The 20,416-nt window shown below is 36.8% G+C and overlaps 2 protein-coding genes across 3 annotated transcripts; one reads left to right on the top strand and one right to left on the bottom strand.

Annotated features, from left to right (window-relative positions):
- Nucleotides 1-1,595: 1,595 nt before the first annotated feature.
- On the top strand, nt 1,596-2,360 carry LOC146738344 (uncharacterized). Its single transcript, XM_085503946.1, has one exon. The coding sequence runs from the start codon at nt 1,596-1,598 to the stop codon at nt 2,358-2,360; it is 765 nt and encodes a 254-aa protein (XP_085360072.1).
- A 12,912-nt stretch (nt 2,361-15,272) lies between these two features.
- LOC102808114 (uncharacterized) lies at nt 15,273-19,568 on the bottom strand. Of its 2 annotated transcripts, none has more exons than XM_085503173.1 (5): nt 19,394-19,568; nt 17,961-18,103; nt 17,083-17,308; nt 16,775-16,951; nt 15,273-16,671 (listed from the first exon to the last, which is right to left on the bottom strand). In XM_085503173.1, exons 1-5 carry the CDS (start codon nt 19,467-19,469, stop codon nt 16,595-16,597), a joined length of 699 nt encoding a protein of 232 aa, XP_085359299.1. In that variant the 5' UTR covers nt 19,470-19,568; the 3' UTR covers nt 15,273-16,594. The 2 variants fall into 2 exon arrangements, with proteins under 2 accessions (XP_085359299.1, XP_006811631.1); XM_006811568.3 differs by having other exon boundaries at nt 15,273-16,668.
- Between the last annotated feature and the right edge of the window lie 848 nt (nt 19,569-20,416).

The following is a 20,416-nucleotide window of genomic DNA, read 5'->3' as shown; positions in this document are numbered from 1 at the left end:
TAGTATAATCAGTATAATAATACCTCGTGTAAGACAAATAGTAGTTTTAATAGCCTCCCTGATAATTTGACTCCCTAAGTGACCACTCTAACACATAGCAGCAGCATATTAGCATAACAATATACTTGCATGAAACAACCCTCAATTATCCAAGCGACTACTCCTGGCAGACTGCCTATCACCGAACCAATGTTTAAAAATACGTTTTTATGCAAATGATACAATTTAACGAATGCACAATGCGATATAACAAACATATAACGATACAGCAAATATACATCACGTTATCAATTTCATGGAAAAACATGTAGCTTTGAAGAACCGTACTGCTGTTTGCCTTTATATTCAGTCGTTTTGATTTTTTGTTGCCGTTTTTTTTTCGGAAAGCGTTATAGGTAGTGATATGTCAACTTATAACTTGACATACAATCTTTAATATAAGTTTTGATTCTGCACGTCATAGAACTACCCATGTATTCCTATTGATGCAAGCCTTGATATTATAAAAACAATATACTTATTTGTCAATAATTTATTTAAAGCGTGAGGGTCGTCACCTGCGCACGCTCGGGAATAAGCCCCTTTCCAATTCCATCCTCCATTGTATTTCCCATGATGCTTAGAGAGAGGTCACGGGGTATAAACATTGAGTACAGGAAGCAGCACTGATACAAGTACTATACACAACAAGCTCTATTTTTTCCAGAAACCAACCATTTAAGGTGAGTTTTCTCAATATTTTTCACTGTGATTAACTTAAACCTTTGACAGATTAGTTTATAGTGTGTTTTTAGTAATTGCATAGGAAATCTTAATTTTTTTTTATTGACTTAAATTGTCTGTTCACTTCATTTTGAAAGTACAGTATATACAAAAGCTGTTCACTGCAGTTATAGAAAAAAAACTTATGAAAATTTTCCAATCAGTTAATTATTTGTGTAATTTGTAAGGAGAACACATGGTGTGCTTTGTAAAACTTGTTCAACTTGATTCTTCACAGTGTACAGCAGTACAGGAAGTGAATCAAATGTTCACAGTTCCCTAACCTGGAAAGAGGCATTTAACACTTCCATTCATTAAAATACAACTTTCTAAATTGAAGTTTGTATATACTCTGGCTGTCTATTTTTATTTTGCTTTATTCATCATTTTCATCAATAAAAAAATAGGAACTCATTATTTGTGAATTTAGGACTGACTGTTTTACTGAACATATTTTCAGAAAAAATAGTGTTTTGCTCTGTAGTACAATTAAGTTTTTGTTATGGTTCTTTTTAAAGGTTAAGTGTTTAAAACGTTTTTTTAAAAAAATGTAGAGTAGTTTCATATACAATTTTTTTGTTAGTCTGATAGTCTTTACATTCTCAGTTTCCGTTTCTTTTGCTAGGTCTTACAGTATTCTCTATATATTTACAATGCCAACTTGTTCTTGTGTTGTGCCTGGATGTGCCAATAATACATACAAACTTAGAGCATGGAAGAAGAAGTTTTGCCAGTTTCAATGATTTCATCATGGTGTTGAAAACTGTTTTTGCGAACCACCATACCAGCTCTTTAGCTTTCCAAACAAAGAAAATGATCCAAATGGACTAGCTATGTGGACCAAGCTCATCAACCGCAAAGACACCAAAACTAACAAAAACTGGATTCCCAACAAATACAGCAGAGTATGCTCAGATCATTTTATTGATGGTATGCCAACCAAGTCCAATCCATATCCTGCCTTAAAACTTGGTTACAGTGTCAAGGTGGTAGCTCCGCGGCGTAAAATACAGAAGAGCCCTGCTGTAGTACCAATAAAACAAAGAAAGACAAACAATAACATTGAAAATATTCCACCAGAGACAGATGAACAAATCACTTCAGAACATGACAAGGATAACACTCAGAAAAATCACAGTAACACTGCAAACTATTCCATCAATGATGAACACAACTATTTCTTCAAATGTGATTGTGATCTAAATTGTGAATGCAAGGGTTGCAAAGAAAAGTCAGAGACTATTAAACTTTTACTTTCAAGAATAGATGAACTAGAAAAAAAACTTAATTTGAAAACAACTGTGAAGGTTGCAAATAATGTTACTGCAAAAAGTATGTGTAAATATGAGAAAATACTTTCTAGTGACAGCAAAGTTAAATGTTATACCGGTTTACCAAGTCTTTCTATTTTTAATTTATTGTATAGCTTTGTTGAATGTAAGACTGAAAAGATGACATATTGGTATGGACCAAAAAAGTCATTAGTACAAAGGTGCAGAGAAAATTTGTCCAAGAACCCAAGAAATTTGGTCCTAAACTTGATTGTAAGGATGAATTGTAATGGTACTCATGAAATTGAGACTAGGACTTCTGAATGAGGATCTGGCAGACAGATTTGAAATATCTACAAGTCACGTCAGTAGAATATTCACAACATGGATCAAGGTTCTTTCAACTGAACTAAAACCACTCATTCGCTACCATCCTAAAGAGAATGTAGTACCAAACCTTCCGAAGTGCTTTCAACAACATTTACCCAGGCTAGTGAGCATTTTAGACTGCACTGAAATCTTTATCGAGCGACCTAGGGATCTGACGTTGCAAGCACTAACCTGGTCAGACTACAAATAGCACAATACAGCAAAGGTTCTAATAGCGTGTACACCTAGGGGCTCAATAAGCTTCATTTCAAATGCATGGGGAGGTAGAGCATCTGACAATCACATTGTCAGGAACTCTGGCTTTATTAGTTTTGTAGAGCCTGGAGATCAGCATTTAGCATTTATTTTCCAAACTATAAAACGCCAACGTCCTTTAAAATAGTATGATACAGGTAACAATTTGAAGGGCGCTGGTCGTTGCGCAGCGCGTTTTCGTACTTCGTGTGATGAAGCAATGCTTACACGTGTTGTATACGTCGCTATGAGTCCCCTATCCAACAGGACGCGATGACCACCGCCCTTTGAACAAAAGATTTTTGATTTTATATGCTGACCAAAAAATATCAGAATAACAATGTTTTAAACGTTTGTAAAACTAACATCGCAAATTTTTAGAAGGTGTTTAAGAGATGCCGCGTTCGTAGAATTTTTGTTTTGTTTATTTTGGTTCATAAAAAAAACGTGTTGCATTTGTTTCTGTCTTTGGCATATTTCAGAATGATAGATATTGTCCGGTCGTATTTACGTATTCAAGGATCTGTTTATACCAACCGAGGGTACAGTATTAATTTCACCCAACCTGTCACTAATTTACGCTTTATTTTGAAAATATCGCCCGCTGCGCGCATTTTAATTCGTGGTTTTGGCATCGTTATTTTTGGGAAAACACATCAATATTTTCTTCGTTTCTTTGCCCTAGGGAGTTAGCGTTGTCTTTATCAAGTAACTGTCTCGATAATCATTGATGAAAGGAGAGAGCAGTCCTGGATTCAAACGGAACACAGTTCGGCTCCTTCAGCATGTTAAACAAAAGGTCGTAGTTCAAGTTGCGTGCGCGAATGATACAAGGCGGGCAAGGGGGGGGGGGGTATTTTCGTTCAACGTAATTGCAATATTTTTTGTTCGTACAACGTAAATTGGAAAAATAAATTCCGTAATTGTGTAATCACAGGCTAGACGTACGACGTAATCAATCAAATATTTTTATCATACACTGTAAAAATGTATCATTTTTCTCGGTACGTACAAGAATATACATCCAAATTAAAAAAGTCGTAAAGAATAATCCAGCGAAATTACATTTTCGAAACTGTGAAATGACTAGATGACACAATTCATTGCAAAATTCAATTTTCACTGTAAACTGTAAAAACGTCTTTTTTTCCTTGTAAATTGTAAAAATCCGTTTTTATTTCCCGTAAAACTGTACCAGCTACCCCTTTTGCCCCCTCCATACAAAGTATCATAGATTGTCGTTCGACCGTGTCGTGTCGTTCGGATTTTAATAGTAATTTAATACTCTATTACTCGTTGTATCCTTAAACTTTACCATTGAAACAACAAATCCAACCACTCGTGTACCAGTGATCAGTGTTTGAGCCAGCGATTGGTGTGTTAAATAAGCGAGCGAGAAAAGAAAGTGATATAAATGTGGTAGTTTTTTCGGTCGGAAAAGATCCCGTGGTCGGATATTATGTGATAATTGGTTGCTTAAAACCGATAAAAGCGGGTGATTGGGCGAAATTAGTAGCGTCGCAAGTTTATAAATTGAGAAACGTCACCAAGTAAGGACACGGTAGATAGAGTTGATAGTAAACGCAAGGGTTTACAGAGGGGGAGCAGCCACCACCCCTTCACCGTGAACGCGTGAAATCGCGACAGATTTGTTTCGTTCTTATATTTAATATTACGTTTTGAGGGCTACTGAGTCTAAAAAGACTAAATGATCCAAAAAGAACGCATTAGAGACATATGCCTATGCAGAATTTGGTTTGCCAGTGCATAATCCATTTTAACACCTTGGCTACTCTATTGACAATGGCTGTTTATCCTGGTTTGGCACTTGGGGTGACCGGTAATCAGTGTCCACAACGTGCTGTGCATGCTTTCGGCACGAATTAAAAATCAGTTGTAAGCTGAAATGTTCATATGCGTGTTTGGTAGTCGTTAGCTAAACATTTTTGGGTTTCGTTTGCAAAGTTACAGAGTTTCGCCTAACTGTTTTTGCTGAAATACATTGTATACTGTATATAGTTTTGTCTTATTCTCTCAACTGTGATGTGGTATTTAATCTGATAGTACTACAACTCTTAATTTAGCAAATCTTTGGAATGTTATTTTTATTGTGATAATCAAGAATATAAATTTGCCCGAAGTCGGGAGGGTTATGTAAGATCCATTGTAAGATCTCCGTGATAAGGGGTGGGTAGAAACGCAGTCTCTCAACCCCCGGTTGGAAAACGATAATACTTCTGTTGTCTCAATGCGTGTTTCACGTTCGTCAAATTGTTTATTCGTTAACCCATGGAGGTCACTTTTTACCTCCATGGTTAACGCAAATGAACGCAAGCCTACTTTTCTATTACCATAAAATTAGCATATGGTATGACATATGACAACAGAAGCCTTCTTGAATCACATCTACGCATGCGTATACACTTCGTTTCGATTTTTGGCACAACGCGAGAGACGGTACATTAGTTACCGAAATGTAGGAAAACTACGAGGATTTTGTCGATTTCGATTGGAATGATATTGCAAGAGGGTCCAGAGAATGTTGCTGCTGAATGCATGAAAGAAGGCTACGGAAACAGAGACATCGACGCAGCCATCCATTCTGTCAGGGCCGCAAACAACGTATCGAACGTAGTTTATGTGTTAAAACACGACCTAAGTTTGATCGAAACAAACAGAACAGCCATTAAAACAGCATTGGGCACTTTTTTTGAACTTCCACCTCAATATTAATAAAATAATAGTTCAAGTCGGAAAAGTGTGTTTGTGAGGTTTGTTAAAATCAGATACTGTCACTATAACATCGAATTTGGTCATTCGAATCGCCATCTTGATATAACCATATTTTTTTTAGCTCCATGATATAACCATGGAGATAAATGATATAACATGAACACATTTTGTAAGCTCTAAATCAGGGAGCTCTTTAATTCTGTGATTTTCTGAGAAAGAAAGAATATCGGAATCTGACTACACCAACATGATTCGGATATTTCTAAGATATAAATCAACGGTTCTTCAACATTTTAGGCATCAATATAAAAAAACACTTCGAGCAGTCGTTTTCTTCAAACGATACTCGACGACCATCTTGGTTCGTGGGCGGATACAAGTATCTACGGGGGCAAAACTAACGGTAAAATGATCGACTGCAATGAACCCTTTAATACTGTTTCTACACAAAATAATCTATGTTGGGGAATAATTAAAATATTAAACAAAAATATGACGACTGTGATCGTTTTAGATATAGGGACGCATTTCACAGGGTGAAAACTTTCAAGTTTGTACAGCGTCACCATAACAAGTCACCCTGCAATGAACAGTGCTGGCTGTGATGGTCTGAAATTCTGGTTTTTTGTTATGTCAATTAAATGAACATATCTTTTAAATTACACGTGCCTTATCAGGAAGCTTTTACGAACAAAAAATACACACGCAACTCGGAATAATTTCGGAATAAGCTGTATAAAATGACAAAGATTCACAGGTGCAAAGCGGAAGACAGTGTAAATCTAGGAAGATCCAAAGATGCTATGACGTCACCGGTTTCACTCCACAAGTATAACACACACTGTTACCAGCGATCGGGGGATTAACATCTTAGAACAAAGGCGTTTTCCAACCGGGCGTTGAGGGACTGTGGTAGAAATAAGTACAGTCTCTTTAGAGTGTGACTATGTAGAGAGAAAAGGAGTGCATTTTTTTAATAATTTCACTCGAGCGACGTCACAACTTTGGCGTCCTGGTCAGTTTTTATCGCTCATTGTCGCAGTGCCAGGGGTTGTTTTAGAGTTCCGATCTATTTATAAATATTCATGAAGCAATCGCAGCTGTTCTGAGAATTATTCGGACAGTTAGTTAACAATATATCTTGGAACTTTGCAAAACACTTGAGTCTTTTCCAATCTAGTCTTGATGGCACCGTTGTGTTGGCACGCCCATAATTGGGACCATTTCATAATCTTGCTAGATGCGGGTAAAACGTTGTTTTCAAAACGTCACGCCTGGTTACAATAAAATAACAGGTTATATGTTGCATATGCGGTTCAAAGTGTTATATTTTAATTTTAAATTGTTATAACTATATGAGTCCACTTGACATAACACAATTTACAAATCAACTCCCTAGTGTTGAGTAACCTCAGGTATTAATGAACTCATTGGCACCGCTGTAAAATTAGGTGTGTTCGGACGTTTAAACTCACACATTTACAAGATAATAACGGTGTGAAATATGTCTGTTTTTTTTTTTTTTTTTTAGAAAATGCTTTGTCACAGAATAATAGTCTGTGGAATAATATGAAATAGTTATGGGACAAAAACAACAAACCTGCATTGAAATCGAAAAAAAAAACGGGTCTTTTGATTACCGGGGACACATTTCAATGAACTTGATTACAGGAAATGCATGGCGCAAATTTCAAGCGGAAATTCCGCTGTGTGCTCTCGCAATCGCGTCATTTGTACAAGGTTCGCCATTTTTTTTGTCACATGGTAACAATGACTGTCCGGTTAGTGCGAGCTTGTCCCTCTATATTTAGGCTTTTGAATCATAAATTCTAAAGTATGGTTCTGAATGAAACAATAGGCAGAGAACATTTTATTCAAAAACGACGTCAAACCCTTCTCACTACCTTAATGTGACCATGGAAGGTACTCCTTCCATGTCGTGACAATAGCATAACCCCAGACTAGTAATATCACGAGTCTGGTGCATAACGGTCCAGTGGCCGACATCCTGTGTGTATTGCAAACAAATAGCATAGCGCCGGTCGGCAATTTTTTATTCTGGTCGGAAATTCTGAATGGCGGATTCTAGCAGCGAGCGTGGGCAGATTTTTGAAAAAATAACGAACGAAGAAATCGATAGGTAAAAAGGTGTTTGAGTAATATTCTCAAACATAAAACGCAACCAGATGAGTTTTTAGTAGACCAATACACTCACGTGACACTACTTTCCCGAATTAGGTTCGTGCATGGAGCTGGTTCGTCTAAACTACTTCTTTGGGGAAGCCCCTATCGTTTTCGCACACCAGGCCACAACACCAGATCTATTCACACTACCTGCCTAGACTGCGTACTTGATATGGTTGCACAATTGTCGTTATTTTGCGCAAAGTAATGACAAACAAAACAGCGTTAATTTTTTACATGGAACAAAGGGAGATAGAACAGTGGTGGACGATGGATTAATCAGAATATCAGAATCAATCCTGTGTACTGGCATTTTGTTTTGAAACTTTACATTCTCATGATTGCATAGTGTAACGAAAGAGACGCTAGAAGCAATGTCAGAGTTGCTTCGTCGAAATGAGTTTGAGAACCTTTAAACCATTTGGGTCCGCTTCTTGGCATATGCCAAGTTATGCCCGTCTAATCGTTTAACAGGGGAAAGAATTTACAAAAAAAATAGCAGACTGCATATAAACTTGAAAAAAAAAATTAGGCAGGGGCCATGGCGTACGATGATGTGGCGACTTGGTTTCAGTAATACTCCACTATTTGGCTCAAGCAGGCCTGTAAGGCTGTATGTTAAACCATGGAGCTCCATGGTTAAACGTACGATGTATAAAACGCGTCGACGTGTTCACAATACTAACTATTATCAGCTCATTACCGACTGGCACCGAACCAATTCTGTCGTCGTATAGCTTATTTGGAATAACACTCACTACCTGATCATCTGGATGACACTGTCAAAGAAACAGCCATATCAGGTTCTTCTTCCTGGAAAGTAGTGCACTGTTATTTTCTAGTCGTCTGGTTCTCGAGGTGAGATAGCAGGTGGACATTCCTTCTGATCGCTATAGTATGGGGAGCACTGATCACCAGCTGTCTTTGAACCATCACATTTGGGTGGAAGCTGTGGTCCAAAGACAGTTTGCTGCACTAGTATATCATTCACACGATGTTAAGGTCTTGCACCACTCAATGTTTCTTCTAAGCGGTTGATGTTGTTAAAAGCCAGCTCCACAGGAACATTAGGAAAGATATGCAACCGTACAACAACACTCTTGTCTCCATTGATTGCCATCTTCCGAAGACACAGTGCAGTTTCAATCTCTTTGAATTTGGTATATGATACACAATGTCCTTGTCAATTCGGCAATCTGACACATTCCCAGTTATTGCTTTGCAAATGATACATGGTAGACAATGTCCTGGGATAGTGAAAACACCATCCGTTCACCTCGTGGGGATGGAGAAATGGATTCCCAGCTGGAAATTTTGTTTGGAGCGAAGAGGGGATGTTGATGTAATCTTTTGCAAATTCAGTTGGCTATGGTGGACAAGCATGGTAGTTTCGAATTTGCTTTAAAGAATGTGGCAGTTTTAGGCAGCATAAACATTCAGTAACTTTCCCTTCAAGAAAAGTTCTCTTTAGCCAGCTATTCTATGCTCAACGTATCAGGCAAAACCAAGACGTTCTAGTTTATGTAGAGACAAAACACACATGCAACGCAAATTTTGATTCTAATGTGTGACGAATATGCGTTTTGGTCAAAGTCCTGATCTCCTTTACCCCTTTCACTAGCACATAACCTTGGATTCTATGTGTCTAATCTGTAAAGGCCATGACAGAGAGATTTCCCACAAACATCTGTGCCTGTCATGTGCTTTATTCTACATCTCCTTATAGAGTGAATCCATATCAAAATCACCATGGGTTGGGTCATTGTCTGTTTCTGCGACTGCTTTCCTCTTGAGAGGATGAGTGTGTTCTTTATAACAAAGACGGTGATAGTGAGCTTCTGCAGCCACAATATCACATGATGTCAGAGCTAGCACTCTTTTGTCAGTTTCGCATTCTTTGGTTGGTATTTTGAATCAAACACTCAGTTTGGCAACAGCTCAGACTGTTTCGTCACTGAACACGTTTTTTCACGGTTTTCAGGTGTGTATTTGTCACCAGAATCACACAAAAAAACTTATTTTTTAAAATCCTTGCCTTGATCTCCCGCTGGGCCTCTTTGAGTCCCCATTCATTTGTCAATTTCACGTCCATAGTTCTTTTTGAATTTGTTCTGAAACTGTTTCGAAGAGTCATAGTAGATATCAGGAAAGCCATTAATATTAATATATTGCAGGATTGACTGAAAACGGCGAATCTGTGTGTCTGCAATTTGCACAAGTGTTATCTGTGTTCCTTTTCTCACCAGAGATAATGCACAACTCCTTGATGCACTTAGATCGTTTATGTTGCTGTAGGTGACAGTCTGAAGAAGCCATCACTTATATCACCAAAAAAAATAAAAATGTAATCGTGATACAGATTGTTTAGACTCTATCCGTGCATAGATTTGTCATTACCTTAGCAGTTCGTTCAAGTATCAAGCAGAAGCAATTTTCCAAATACCTGACTATTAAAAAAACTACATGTGATCATTTTACTTGTAATAATTGATGACACTTTAAAGTGACAAAGGTATCAGCCTGTTACTGCCGTAAACATCTTGTTTCTGTTCTACAGACAATCTGATAGAAATATTATATTAATAGCACATACTGGTCCCATGTTCAACTTAAACCACTCTAGGGTTAGACATTGCGCATTTTGACACATTTGTCCAGTCTGAAAAAAGAAAACATGAAGCTCCTATCTGTCTTTATTTAGTCAGTTCAGTGATAACTTTAGTAAGACAGGCTACCAGTCTAGGTCAACAAGAAGTGTTGGGATCCCCACCTCTAGACCGACTAAGCCTAATTATAAGTGGTTCATATAATGTATTCAAAATCTATGTGATAAAGCTACTAAGGTAGTACAAAATACAATGATCGTAGGATCAAAATCAGCCATTTTATCTGGTATTGTATCAACCCATGAAACTTTGAGTCTGCTTCTACTGGCCCTGTTATGTGTTTTTTTATTTCAAAGTAAAAATTGTTGTGGATTGCCCAGACGCCAAACACCTTTCAAAATTCCCAATAGTTCCAGAAAGACATTTCACAGATACCTTTTCACAAAAAATGTTAAACATGAACCCAAAAGTGCAACACAGGAAGATAGATTCTTAAACTTCATCCTATGTTAACCGGTCACTGGTAGCATAGTGGTTGTCGCATCAGACTCATGATCGGTAAACCCAAGTTCAAATCCTACCTTAGGCCAATTCCACTGGCCGAGATTCATTCACTAACGAATGTGACTTTGGGGGAACCTTGGTTAAGGTCCGCAGATGCTTGTGTTCGATCGGGCCTGGTTGACGCCAGGATAGCGCATTACAAATTACCATTTGACAGAGAGATGGCCACACAGCCCTGTCATGTAGTCCCAAATATGAATATGACTTCTGTGCAAAAAAATGCACTAGGAGTTGTCTCTAGCACTTGCAATTTGCACATACAAAAAAAAAGTCAGGAGAGACAACAGTGACACTGAATGTCCAGAACTGGCGCCTGGCACAAAAAATAGTAAAACAAAATTAAAAAAAAAGATAGATTCTTAAACTTCATCCTATGTCCTTTGATTTGGCAATGAAATTGCATTTTTGAGCCCTGGCTCATTGACTGTGATGTATTCATTGTGCAAGAGCATGTGAATGTGTCTTCTAAATGACCGAACGTGTTTTAAAGTGTTTTATTTGAACCCCAGTGGAATTTTACGCATTGAACCAAATACCTACTCATGCACATCCTCCTTAATTATTGAGTTTAGAATAAAAGGAGGAACATATGAAACTCTGGTAGTAAGTTTAACCATTGTTCTACACTGACCACTTGTCCGGAATGAGCAATAGACAAAGCAGACTGTTCGGTGCATTCTGTATACGGCAATAACATGTTCATCCCCGTTCAGTTCTCCCATTGCAATCACATACTGTTCAATAGAAAAGTTCCCAAATCTGTCAAGGTAACACTATGTTTCTGGGTGTGATTTGCACCAGATGGTCAATCACTAGAGACAGCCATATCGATGGCCCACACGCAACTACAACACAAAAAAGAAGTCAAACTAAAAATCACAACAATCTTCTCATCCTGTCAATCACATGTACTTTTACATGACTTGACAAGAAACGGGAAATGGAGAAGAAGAGAACCAGATAAGTAATATATTCACATAACCATTGCAATAAAAAAACAGTGGATAAAAAAAAGCCTTTCAGCGCATTCCGTCTTGTTTCTTACAGGAGAACCCAATTTACACGTCCTAGGCGGATAAAAAAAAATCAAAATATGAACGTTTATTGCATTAAAAATTACATTCCTTATATGCAAACAAATGCGTAATTTAAATAAACGAGTGTGTCAATTTTATAATACAAATTATAATCAGCACAATATTAGAAGTAAAGAAACAGTTTATTCAGTCGAACTTAGTTTTGTTAGAGCAGTATGTACCAGTGTAGAGGGTTAATTTACTTTTACACAGAACGTTCAATAATAATTTGAGACGCCCACATTAGAGATGTATATGTAAGACTAGATTTTTACAGAGCATTTATTATTTTCAAGGTTATTTTTTTATTATTGACAGTATTTGACGGTTTGATACGAACCATGTAAAAGGTGCCATAATGGGTCACCTTTTCTTTTTGATGTCGGGAGGGGAGAGCACCCTTTAAAGTGGGCAAAGATAAAAGAAAGGATCTCTCCAAATTATAATTTGATAAAATGGTAATTTTGTATACAACTTTGAATGAGTAATAAACTTGTAATTGTCTTCCTTCTCTTGTGTGAGACAAAGTCAGTAGTCACTGTCTGCGTCAACAAATAGATGACATGTTGAAGACAGATTGTCTATAACATTAGGTTATTGTTAAAAAGAGGTTCGATAACAATTATTTGAGGTTCGCCTATATGAACAGTGTTTTTTCAATAATTTGTTTGCATTGAGATTATTTTCATTTTCTGTTTCTTTTTGAGTGATCGCATTTCTTAACATGTATTTGTTCATTATCAGTACTGACAGTAGGTTGTTTTTTAACATGTCTTTTTTGTTTACAGTGTAAAAAAAGAGGTCGTCGTTGACACGTAGGCGGCGTACGGGCGACCTTCATACATGACATTTAGTAATTTATTAACTTTAATTAGAATTATTGTAATTTAATTAGAACATGTATACTTGGCGTCTGAAACATTGTACATGTTTTAAAGACATGGATTAATATCCGAGTGGTATACGAAAATTACCGATTAGAAAGTACAAATTTCAAACAAGACTCACGATTTGTATTTAAAAAAATATTCCATTCAACTCAAGTTTCATTAATTCATTAATTTAAACGCGATATCTTAATTGCAGTCTTACAAAAGATGAGCTAATTGCCATATGTTGGTTGTTTTCTAAATGACAGGTAAGTTGACCAACAGATCATGATGGTTTTGGAGTCATGAATAAGGCTATGAATAAGGCACTTGAAAACCAAGTAAAAGAAAAATTGATGTATGTCAAGATATGCATTAAATCATCATACTCGCCACTGCACACACTTGGCAGAATTCTGGTATTTGTACGAATATAGATACCTCCATGTGGTGTAGGTGTCGTGTGGTATTCGCCACGTGAGGTCGCCTCGTGTAGGTACTGCTAAAATGTGGGGTATATTTACTGGTAGTGATAACAAATCTCTTTATACTGTATCAATGTGTTCCTTCATCTTTGTATGAAACGGGTAATTTATAAAGTTTTCCTCTAACTTGGTGGTGTAAGGCAGTGTTGTTTCATTGCTTGAAAAGAACACGATCAATTGCATAGATCGTGTCACAATAGGGCGTGTTAACCCCAGAGAAATAGTCATACAATGTTGCTAGAAACTGTGTGGGTATGGATTGTTTAATGAGAGCATTTACCAAAAATTCCAATTTTATATCTGAGGTCAGCTGAGGTTAGCCAGCATTTTATTGTGGGATTGATTCCTGGACAGTTCTTCGACAGTTGTGATATGGACAACACCAAAGTGTTTTAGTACTAGTGGTTCACCATTGTGCGTATTGATAATAATTTTATTGTGCAAATACGGTTCTTTCACAGAAACTAGGGTATTTTTCCTTGACAAATTTAAGGACAAAAAGTGGTCATGAAAAAGATTAGTGTATTGAAAAGCAAATATTCTGTGAAAGTCAAGCATGAAAGTTGTAAATTGTAATAGAGGTATCTTTGAATGTATTGAATCAAGATGTACAAGACTATGACCTCTTGTTTTTAGTGGAATGTAAGCAAGTGCTGCTGGTTGGCAGTGACGACTTTTCCAAACAAAATTAAGAGAAGCACCCACTCGTCTGAGATAGCTCCGCTGTTAGCAACGCACATTTCAATTAAAGAATTGAAGATATTATTAGAAAATGAACAAATCTAAGGAGGTCTACCTGAGGTATCTATCTATAGTGTCAAAGCAATCGGACTTGCTGTTTTAACAAGTCGAAAATATCACTTTTTATCAAAAATGACAAAGATATTCACCAAAATTAGATTATTAAAGATATCATCACGAAATGAATTAAGGGAGGTCTGCCAAGGACACTCACTCATATGATAAGCTCCGATCGACTAATGCGAAAGCAAAGCTAAAAAAGATTAAATATCGAGGTTGGGTGGTGTGAGAAAAACAAGACTGTTTTTGATGTATGACTATTATACTCGCCCATGGGAAGATATACTGGCCCAGTAATAGCGCCCCCACCAGTCTAACTTTCATTTAGTTTTGTTCATGGCCTCTTCCCAATTGTTAATGTTAAATGTTGCACCATTGCCAATGTTCACATCAAGTACTTTTATCCGGGTTCGTTGTACTAGAGCTCCATGGGAGCATCAGTCCGGTGTTTCAAGGACCCAACCCATAACCCTGTTGATGCGTGTACGTTAATCTTGGCATTGGAGGCATTGATTTTTGAAAGTGTCTCTGTTTGATTTCGGAATGTGGTTACCCGTCATAACACTTTTAGTTCTCATTTTACAAGATTCCAATTACGATTGTGTATAACTGGTCAGAGAGGGCGCAACCTTGGCGGATAACCACGTGCAAACGGAATAGGTGCTGTGAACTGTTAATCCTAAAAAAATACTTTCTGACTTTGATTCAAGAAAGTGGTTGCCAAGAACATTTGCAGGTGCAGCGATAGCGTTTTAGAAGTCGGCAACCACCCTTATGCAGGACAAAAGATCGCGGCAAACAATGCCCCAGGGTATCTTGAACAATGCAATAGGAATACAATCAATTGCGGGAGCATGACCCCCTGTAATAGTTGTAACTGAGGTGAAAAATCGTCGACGGTGATAGAGCTATCACACATAGAAACTGAGTCATCACCAAGTTGGCGCAGATCTCTGAAAGGTTTGTTTTGCGCCGTTGTATCTATGGGTTGTTGATAACAAATCTGTATAGAACTTGCGAATGATGCGACACATTTCATTGTCATTTTCAGTAAGTTGGTTGTCAGAATCATATAAATGCACGAGGATGTAAAGGCAAGTAGAGCTTACTTTAAATACGAGTGCTTTACATTCAGGTGTATGTTTTAATATTGCTATGGTAACGCCATGCGACAGCTAGTTTGCAGCGATACCACTTTGTAATAGCTATGCATTGCCGATCATGAGGTTAGGTTGTTTTCAATGGTAACGTGAGAGGTCATTCGTTGACGGAATATAGGAGATCTTCAAGCATGACATACAATAAACTGTTTATTTGCGAGTTAGTTAATCTATACAAATGTCATCTAAATTATTTTACGTGTATGTAGAACTCTGATTTACAGCTGAGATATATAACACAAAATGTACCAATACAACGTTCATGATCTTACAACTCCTTGTTTTATTAGAAAGGAAGCAGAGTGTTAAAAATAATAACTAGAGTTGCTGGTGTAACCATATGCTCCACTTAAATAAAACTATCCTTGATTCTTAGAACAACCTTAATACTGGAAAGAAAAGTAATGAGAGATTGATTCATCCGGGAAGCGGCCAGGACGGGCTCATTGCTGTTTCAATTGTTACGGAACGTCAGTGTCCTTGGCAATGTTTAAAATATCTATACAGATGTGGCAATACAATACCACATTTTCCTGTAGTAGATTGGCTGACCATTTTTCTATTTGAACAAAAGCGGCGCTACACGCATTGGCCACTATTTTATAAGATACTTCAAGGTTATACAGGGCAGGCAATGAGCTGGAAAATTTTACCTTGAAAATTCTGAGATGCTGGCAATCCCAAGCAAGCAAGACACACATATTGAACTCACAGTCCCGCCCTCTTGATTGGCCTTTATTAGCATATCAACTCAGGGATCATTAACCTCGATTAGTGTCAAGTAAAAATGTATGTTCATAAAAATGCGAAATATCTACTTACAAGCTGAACAAATAAAACAATGTGTATTTATAAGCTACTACGTGCCCGCTATTTCCCTATGGGAGAAAACTATTAATAGTTTTACCACCATCCCCCTGAATTTACATTAGTCAAATTGACGAGTTCATCTAGGTTTTACTAGCGTTTGATTAATTAGCGAAACTAAAACTAATAATTAATAAGTTTACTATATGTTTATGTTTCTGATTCATCAGTCTGTACAGTTATAGTTGAATTATCAAATGAGCTCTAAAACGTTTTCAACTAATATAGATTGTATAGATTGTTACTATGATCACGGCACAGGACGTTACAACTAATATGAATTGTTAGTGGTTAAGGATTTGTCACAAGAGGTTGCAACTAATATTTATGGCTAACAAATTCATCTGTATTGCTTAGAGATTTTGTAAATTGAAAAGTGCAGTACAAAGTTAGATACACGAGCATCATATGGGAGCGAATACGCAGTAGCAAACTTTAGCTTTTGTATTCAAATAGTTAATACATTAGTTTGGACTATACTGGGAAATGACTAGTTATCATAGAATAACAACAACACATGCACAGTTTAGTTTTATCCTACTAATAATGTTATGGGTCACTTATTTGCCACGCGGTGTAGAAATAATGCTTGTTACCACTCAAACCAATACGTTGCCATCAAACTGATCAGCACGGTGGTCACTGCATCGGTTGCTATGTTTACTCCTGCTTTAATGAAAAAAAAAACAAGATTGTTAAAAAACACAAATTGTCGCAGATAACGAAACTCATGCACGTAAATATTACAGCATATGAATGGTTCGTGACTTACCACGGTCACGGTCAGGCTTATCAATATCAGGACCAACGACTGGACAGTTTTTATTGTTATCTATCTCGTCCTGGTTGTTCGCACAGTTATCGATACCATCACAAGTGAGATCATTGATGATACAATAGTCATTACCACAATCAAACATTCCATCGTTGGTGCAATCTGAATGATTAACTGAATACATAAACATATTGCAAATATCAAGACTAACATGGCGTTAATGTGGCGTGCGAGTCTCAAAACAAATTGGTCAACTGCAACCTTCCATATTGTACAGTTTACTAATGAGACACAACAATACTCACATGTAACTGCAGTGAAGGTTAACGAAAATCCCCTTGAAGTGATTGATTCATCAGTAACCATTCGTACCATTACTTTGTGTGATGTCAATTCATAGTAATAACCTTCGACCGCATCCTGTGTACAATCCCTCAATAATAAGTTTGAAGAATAGCTATCACCATCACGAATTTCAATATAGTCAACGCAGCTTGTATCATCAAAGTATTCCAAATCTATGTAGTCATACTATTAAAAAAGCAAACATCCGTATTACTGACTATGTACAGCTATACTGGAAGTAAACTTCCGACTTCATAATACTTGTAAGCATTGATGACATGATATATGTCGTTCCGTTTACTCAGCACCAAATGAAATTGATCGTTTGACGTACAGTTACTCGTGTTAGTCAAAGTTATCGGTACAGCATTTTCCAAATTCGGCCTGATTTACAGTTATAACAGTACTACAATCTCGTTCAAACTTCAAAGCGTTGGCAGATGTCTCTGCCATACCAATGCCATCGTAACAACAAATAACCGACGAGTGTTGGATGGTCACAATTAAAACTTGCACGCAGTTGTCACATTTCAGGTCGAAACCTTCTACAATAATGCATTTGATATGTTATGTCTATTCTTGGAAACTACAATACAGATCTTTATTGAAAAGTGTAAATGTGAGTGTGTGGGTTTTTCAAGAAATAAATATTACCATTTTGGGAACACGTCATGTGTACGTGTGCAATGGCTACCCTGGCTGTTATATGCGGATATTTATATACGTGTGCGTGTGTTGATTGTGTAAACCGTCATTATTCGGCGACAATTATTAATTGAACAAAACAAACAGTGGCAATTCTTGTAAATTAAGACATACAATCTAGAAATAGTTCTACCTGGATTATTAGTTTGTATTCTTCATTCGGTGCCTCCAAAATTACGTCACACTGAAAATTATTTCGGTAAGTAGCATATCTCTGTGATTCAAGGCGACCGCCATAGCTCACAATACTTTCACCACAGTTATCTTCTAAGTATTCTGAAATGGAAAACATTGTCAGATTTGTCAATAAAACACAGATTAAATTAAAAACACCTAAAATAATATAAAACACTGAATACTGAATCGACTGAATACTGTTACAGAGTATATATATCGGAAAATTTGCCTTCGATCGTCATCAGTATAAGCGGATATACTGTGCACGTGCCGATAACTTGATTTTAGCAATTTCGAACAGATTTATACATTATTTTGTGCGCGCACTCGCCATGTACCTATTGGAAATTGGTAATTTCCTTGAATTTAATCAATATTATTATTGTTCCATCTTAGTTATTATTCTACTTGTTGAGCCTCAATTTTGAATGTCATAATTTCCTTGCCGACATCGTTCAAAGAAATGGTCTGAGTTAACGATATTATACAAATCTTTGGCAGAATTTACCAGAAAAATGTCGATTCATGTGACAGTCGGCTGTCATGTTTTCCACGCACATAACGTATTACATGCAATTACTATTAATTTATTCTATAACACCATAAATTAATATATATTTCTGATTCATATATTGCATTGCTCGAGATAATAATGATAATATTTTTATTTTTTTCAGATTGATCTGGTAAGAGCGGACGAGATGATTTTCAAAAGAGAAATTTCAAGAAATCATGTCCTGTTAATGATGATAATTGCTGGTTTGTGCCAGGCAAAACTCTCTTTCGCTAAATACTCAAAGCCGTGTCATTGGGTAATTTTAAAGTGGGGATAATAGACAAAGTAAATAGAGTGCAGTGTCAAACATTACGGGGTGTGACCAAATAAATATACGTCAATGGAATCAGTCAATAAGTCGTACTGTGGCTGAATAGTCAGTTGAATGACGTAGCAATTTAAGAAGCATTGCGATGTAGTTTTCAATCGCAAAACAACATTCCCCGCAGTGAATGTGGTTGTATCCATGTTTAATTGCAAATATGTATCATCTGGTGAGTTATACACCCTCTTCAGGTTTATGTTCGAATCTACTTCAGCAGTCTTGTCGATTGTTACACTTGCGGAAACACCTCAGAAATATACTATTTTTTTTGACCAATGGACCGCTTCAATCATTGTCTCTAAGAGCTCTAAAAATGAATTAAACTTCCAATACTCGTCATAAACAAGTGAGTTTTGCAAAGACGAACCACTGGACGTTACGCAAGTTCACTTTGTCAATTGAAAATTAAGACAGCAGACGCTGCACGGTTAGCTTTGTTTCAGAAGTGTTGATATGCTGTATGTCAGTGAAGGCAACAAATACAAAACAAACAAAAAACGTTTCTCACCTGTTGTTTCACAGACTGACATCTGCAGCAATACAAACAGCAGTAAAGTCGCCCTTCGGCTAGTTATTACACCCATGTCTCCCGCAAGTGTCGTTGAATCAAATGGTATTGTGTACGTAGACGGAGTGTTCCTAAGCAACGAGCCCGATTATTTGTTTATCAGGGCAACAGAGTGTTCCAATGTATGTGTAGAAATGTTTATAAATTATGTTACGAGCGGGACGTGTTATTAAAATAGACTCTAATCGTCTTCATTAAGACTTTTCTAATTAAGATGATGCTCGATGTAGTGTGCTGAAGGAACGCTCTCTATTTTCATTGATGCCGAGACTGCCCTCAACGAACGAGGAGCTAGAGCTTTTTTTGTATCCCAAGTGATTGTAGGCGATTTGAAAAGTAGTTTTAGATTAATAAAAGTGGCAACCCCCGGATCCCATGATGTTATACATTCTGAAAAGGGAAATTATGATTTATTGTCTCAAAAGCCTTTTAATAATAAATAAACATACCAAACCAAATGCGATAAAATCCGTGTTTATATTGTCAGTTATATTAGATACTAGGTCAGCTTGGGCTTGTTGTAAGTGGATTTAATTGTTTAAATAGTAGATTAATTGTATATTATGGCTGCAAATCAATAGAATAGAGGTTGGGCGATAGTTACTAACTTCTATGTAGTTCTCCTTTAATAAATAGGCATAATTTGGGCAATTTGAACAGAATCTGGGAAATAACCTTGCCTAATAAGCGAACAGTTTACTGGGTAAGCGGTTAGGAAACCAGTGGCGTCAATATATAATTTTTAAATGGATTTCATCATATCCAGCTGTATAGGATGTCTACATTACTAACTGGTCTAAAGAATGATGAATTGTGATTGTTGTCTTATTCCGCAATATTTTCTGCTGTGCTCTCCATGTTTTATTAGAATTTCGATGAATATATGATAGTTTATTTGAATAGTACCAAAAGTGTACACAAGTTATACGGTGTTGCACTATACAGTTATATCAATGTAGAACG

This window comes from Saccoglossus kowalevskii, chromosome 9, assembly GCF_978046115.1.
Source record: "Saccoglossus kowalevskii chromosome 9, keSacKowa6.1, whole genome shotgun sequence".
NCBI lineage: Eukaryota > Metazoa > Hemichordata > Enteropneusta > Harrimaniidae > Saccoglossus > Saccoglossus kowalevskii.
This window is presented reverse-complemented; position numbering and strand designations above follow the sequence as displayed.

Coding starts and splice junctions, on each gene's coding strand:
- LOC146738344 (XM_085503946.1), top strand. CDS start 1,596: ATGTGGACCAAGCTCATCAACCGCAAAGACACCAAAACTAACAAAAAC.
- LOC102808114 (XM_085503173.1), bottom strand. CDS start 19,469: ATGGGTGTAATAACTAGCCGAAGGGCGACTTTACTGCTGTTTGTATTG. Junction 18,104..19,393: donor GTCAGTCTGTGAAACAACAG/GTGAGAAACGTT, acceptor TTTCCATTTCAG/AATACTTAGAAGATAACTGT. Junction 17,309..17,960: donor AATACAAACTAATAATCCAG/GTAGAACTATTT, acceptor CTTTTTTAATAG/TATGACTACATAGATTTGGA.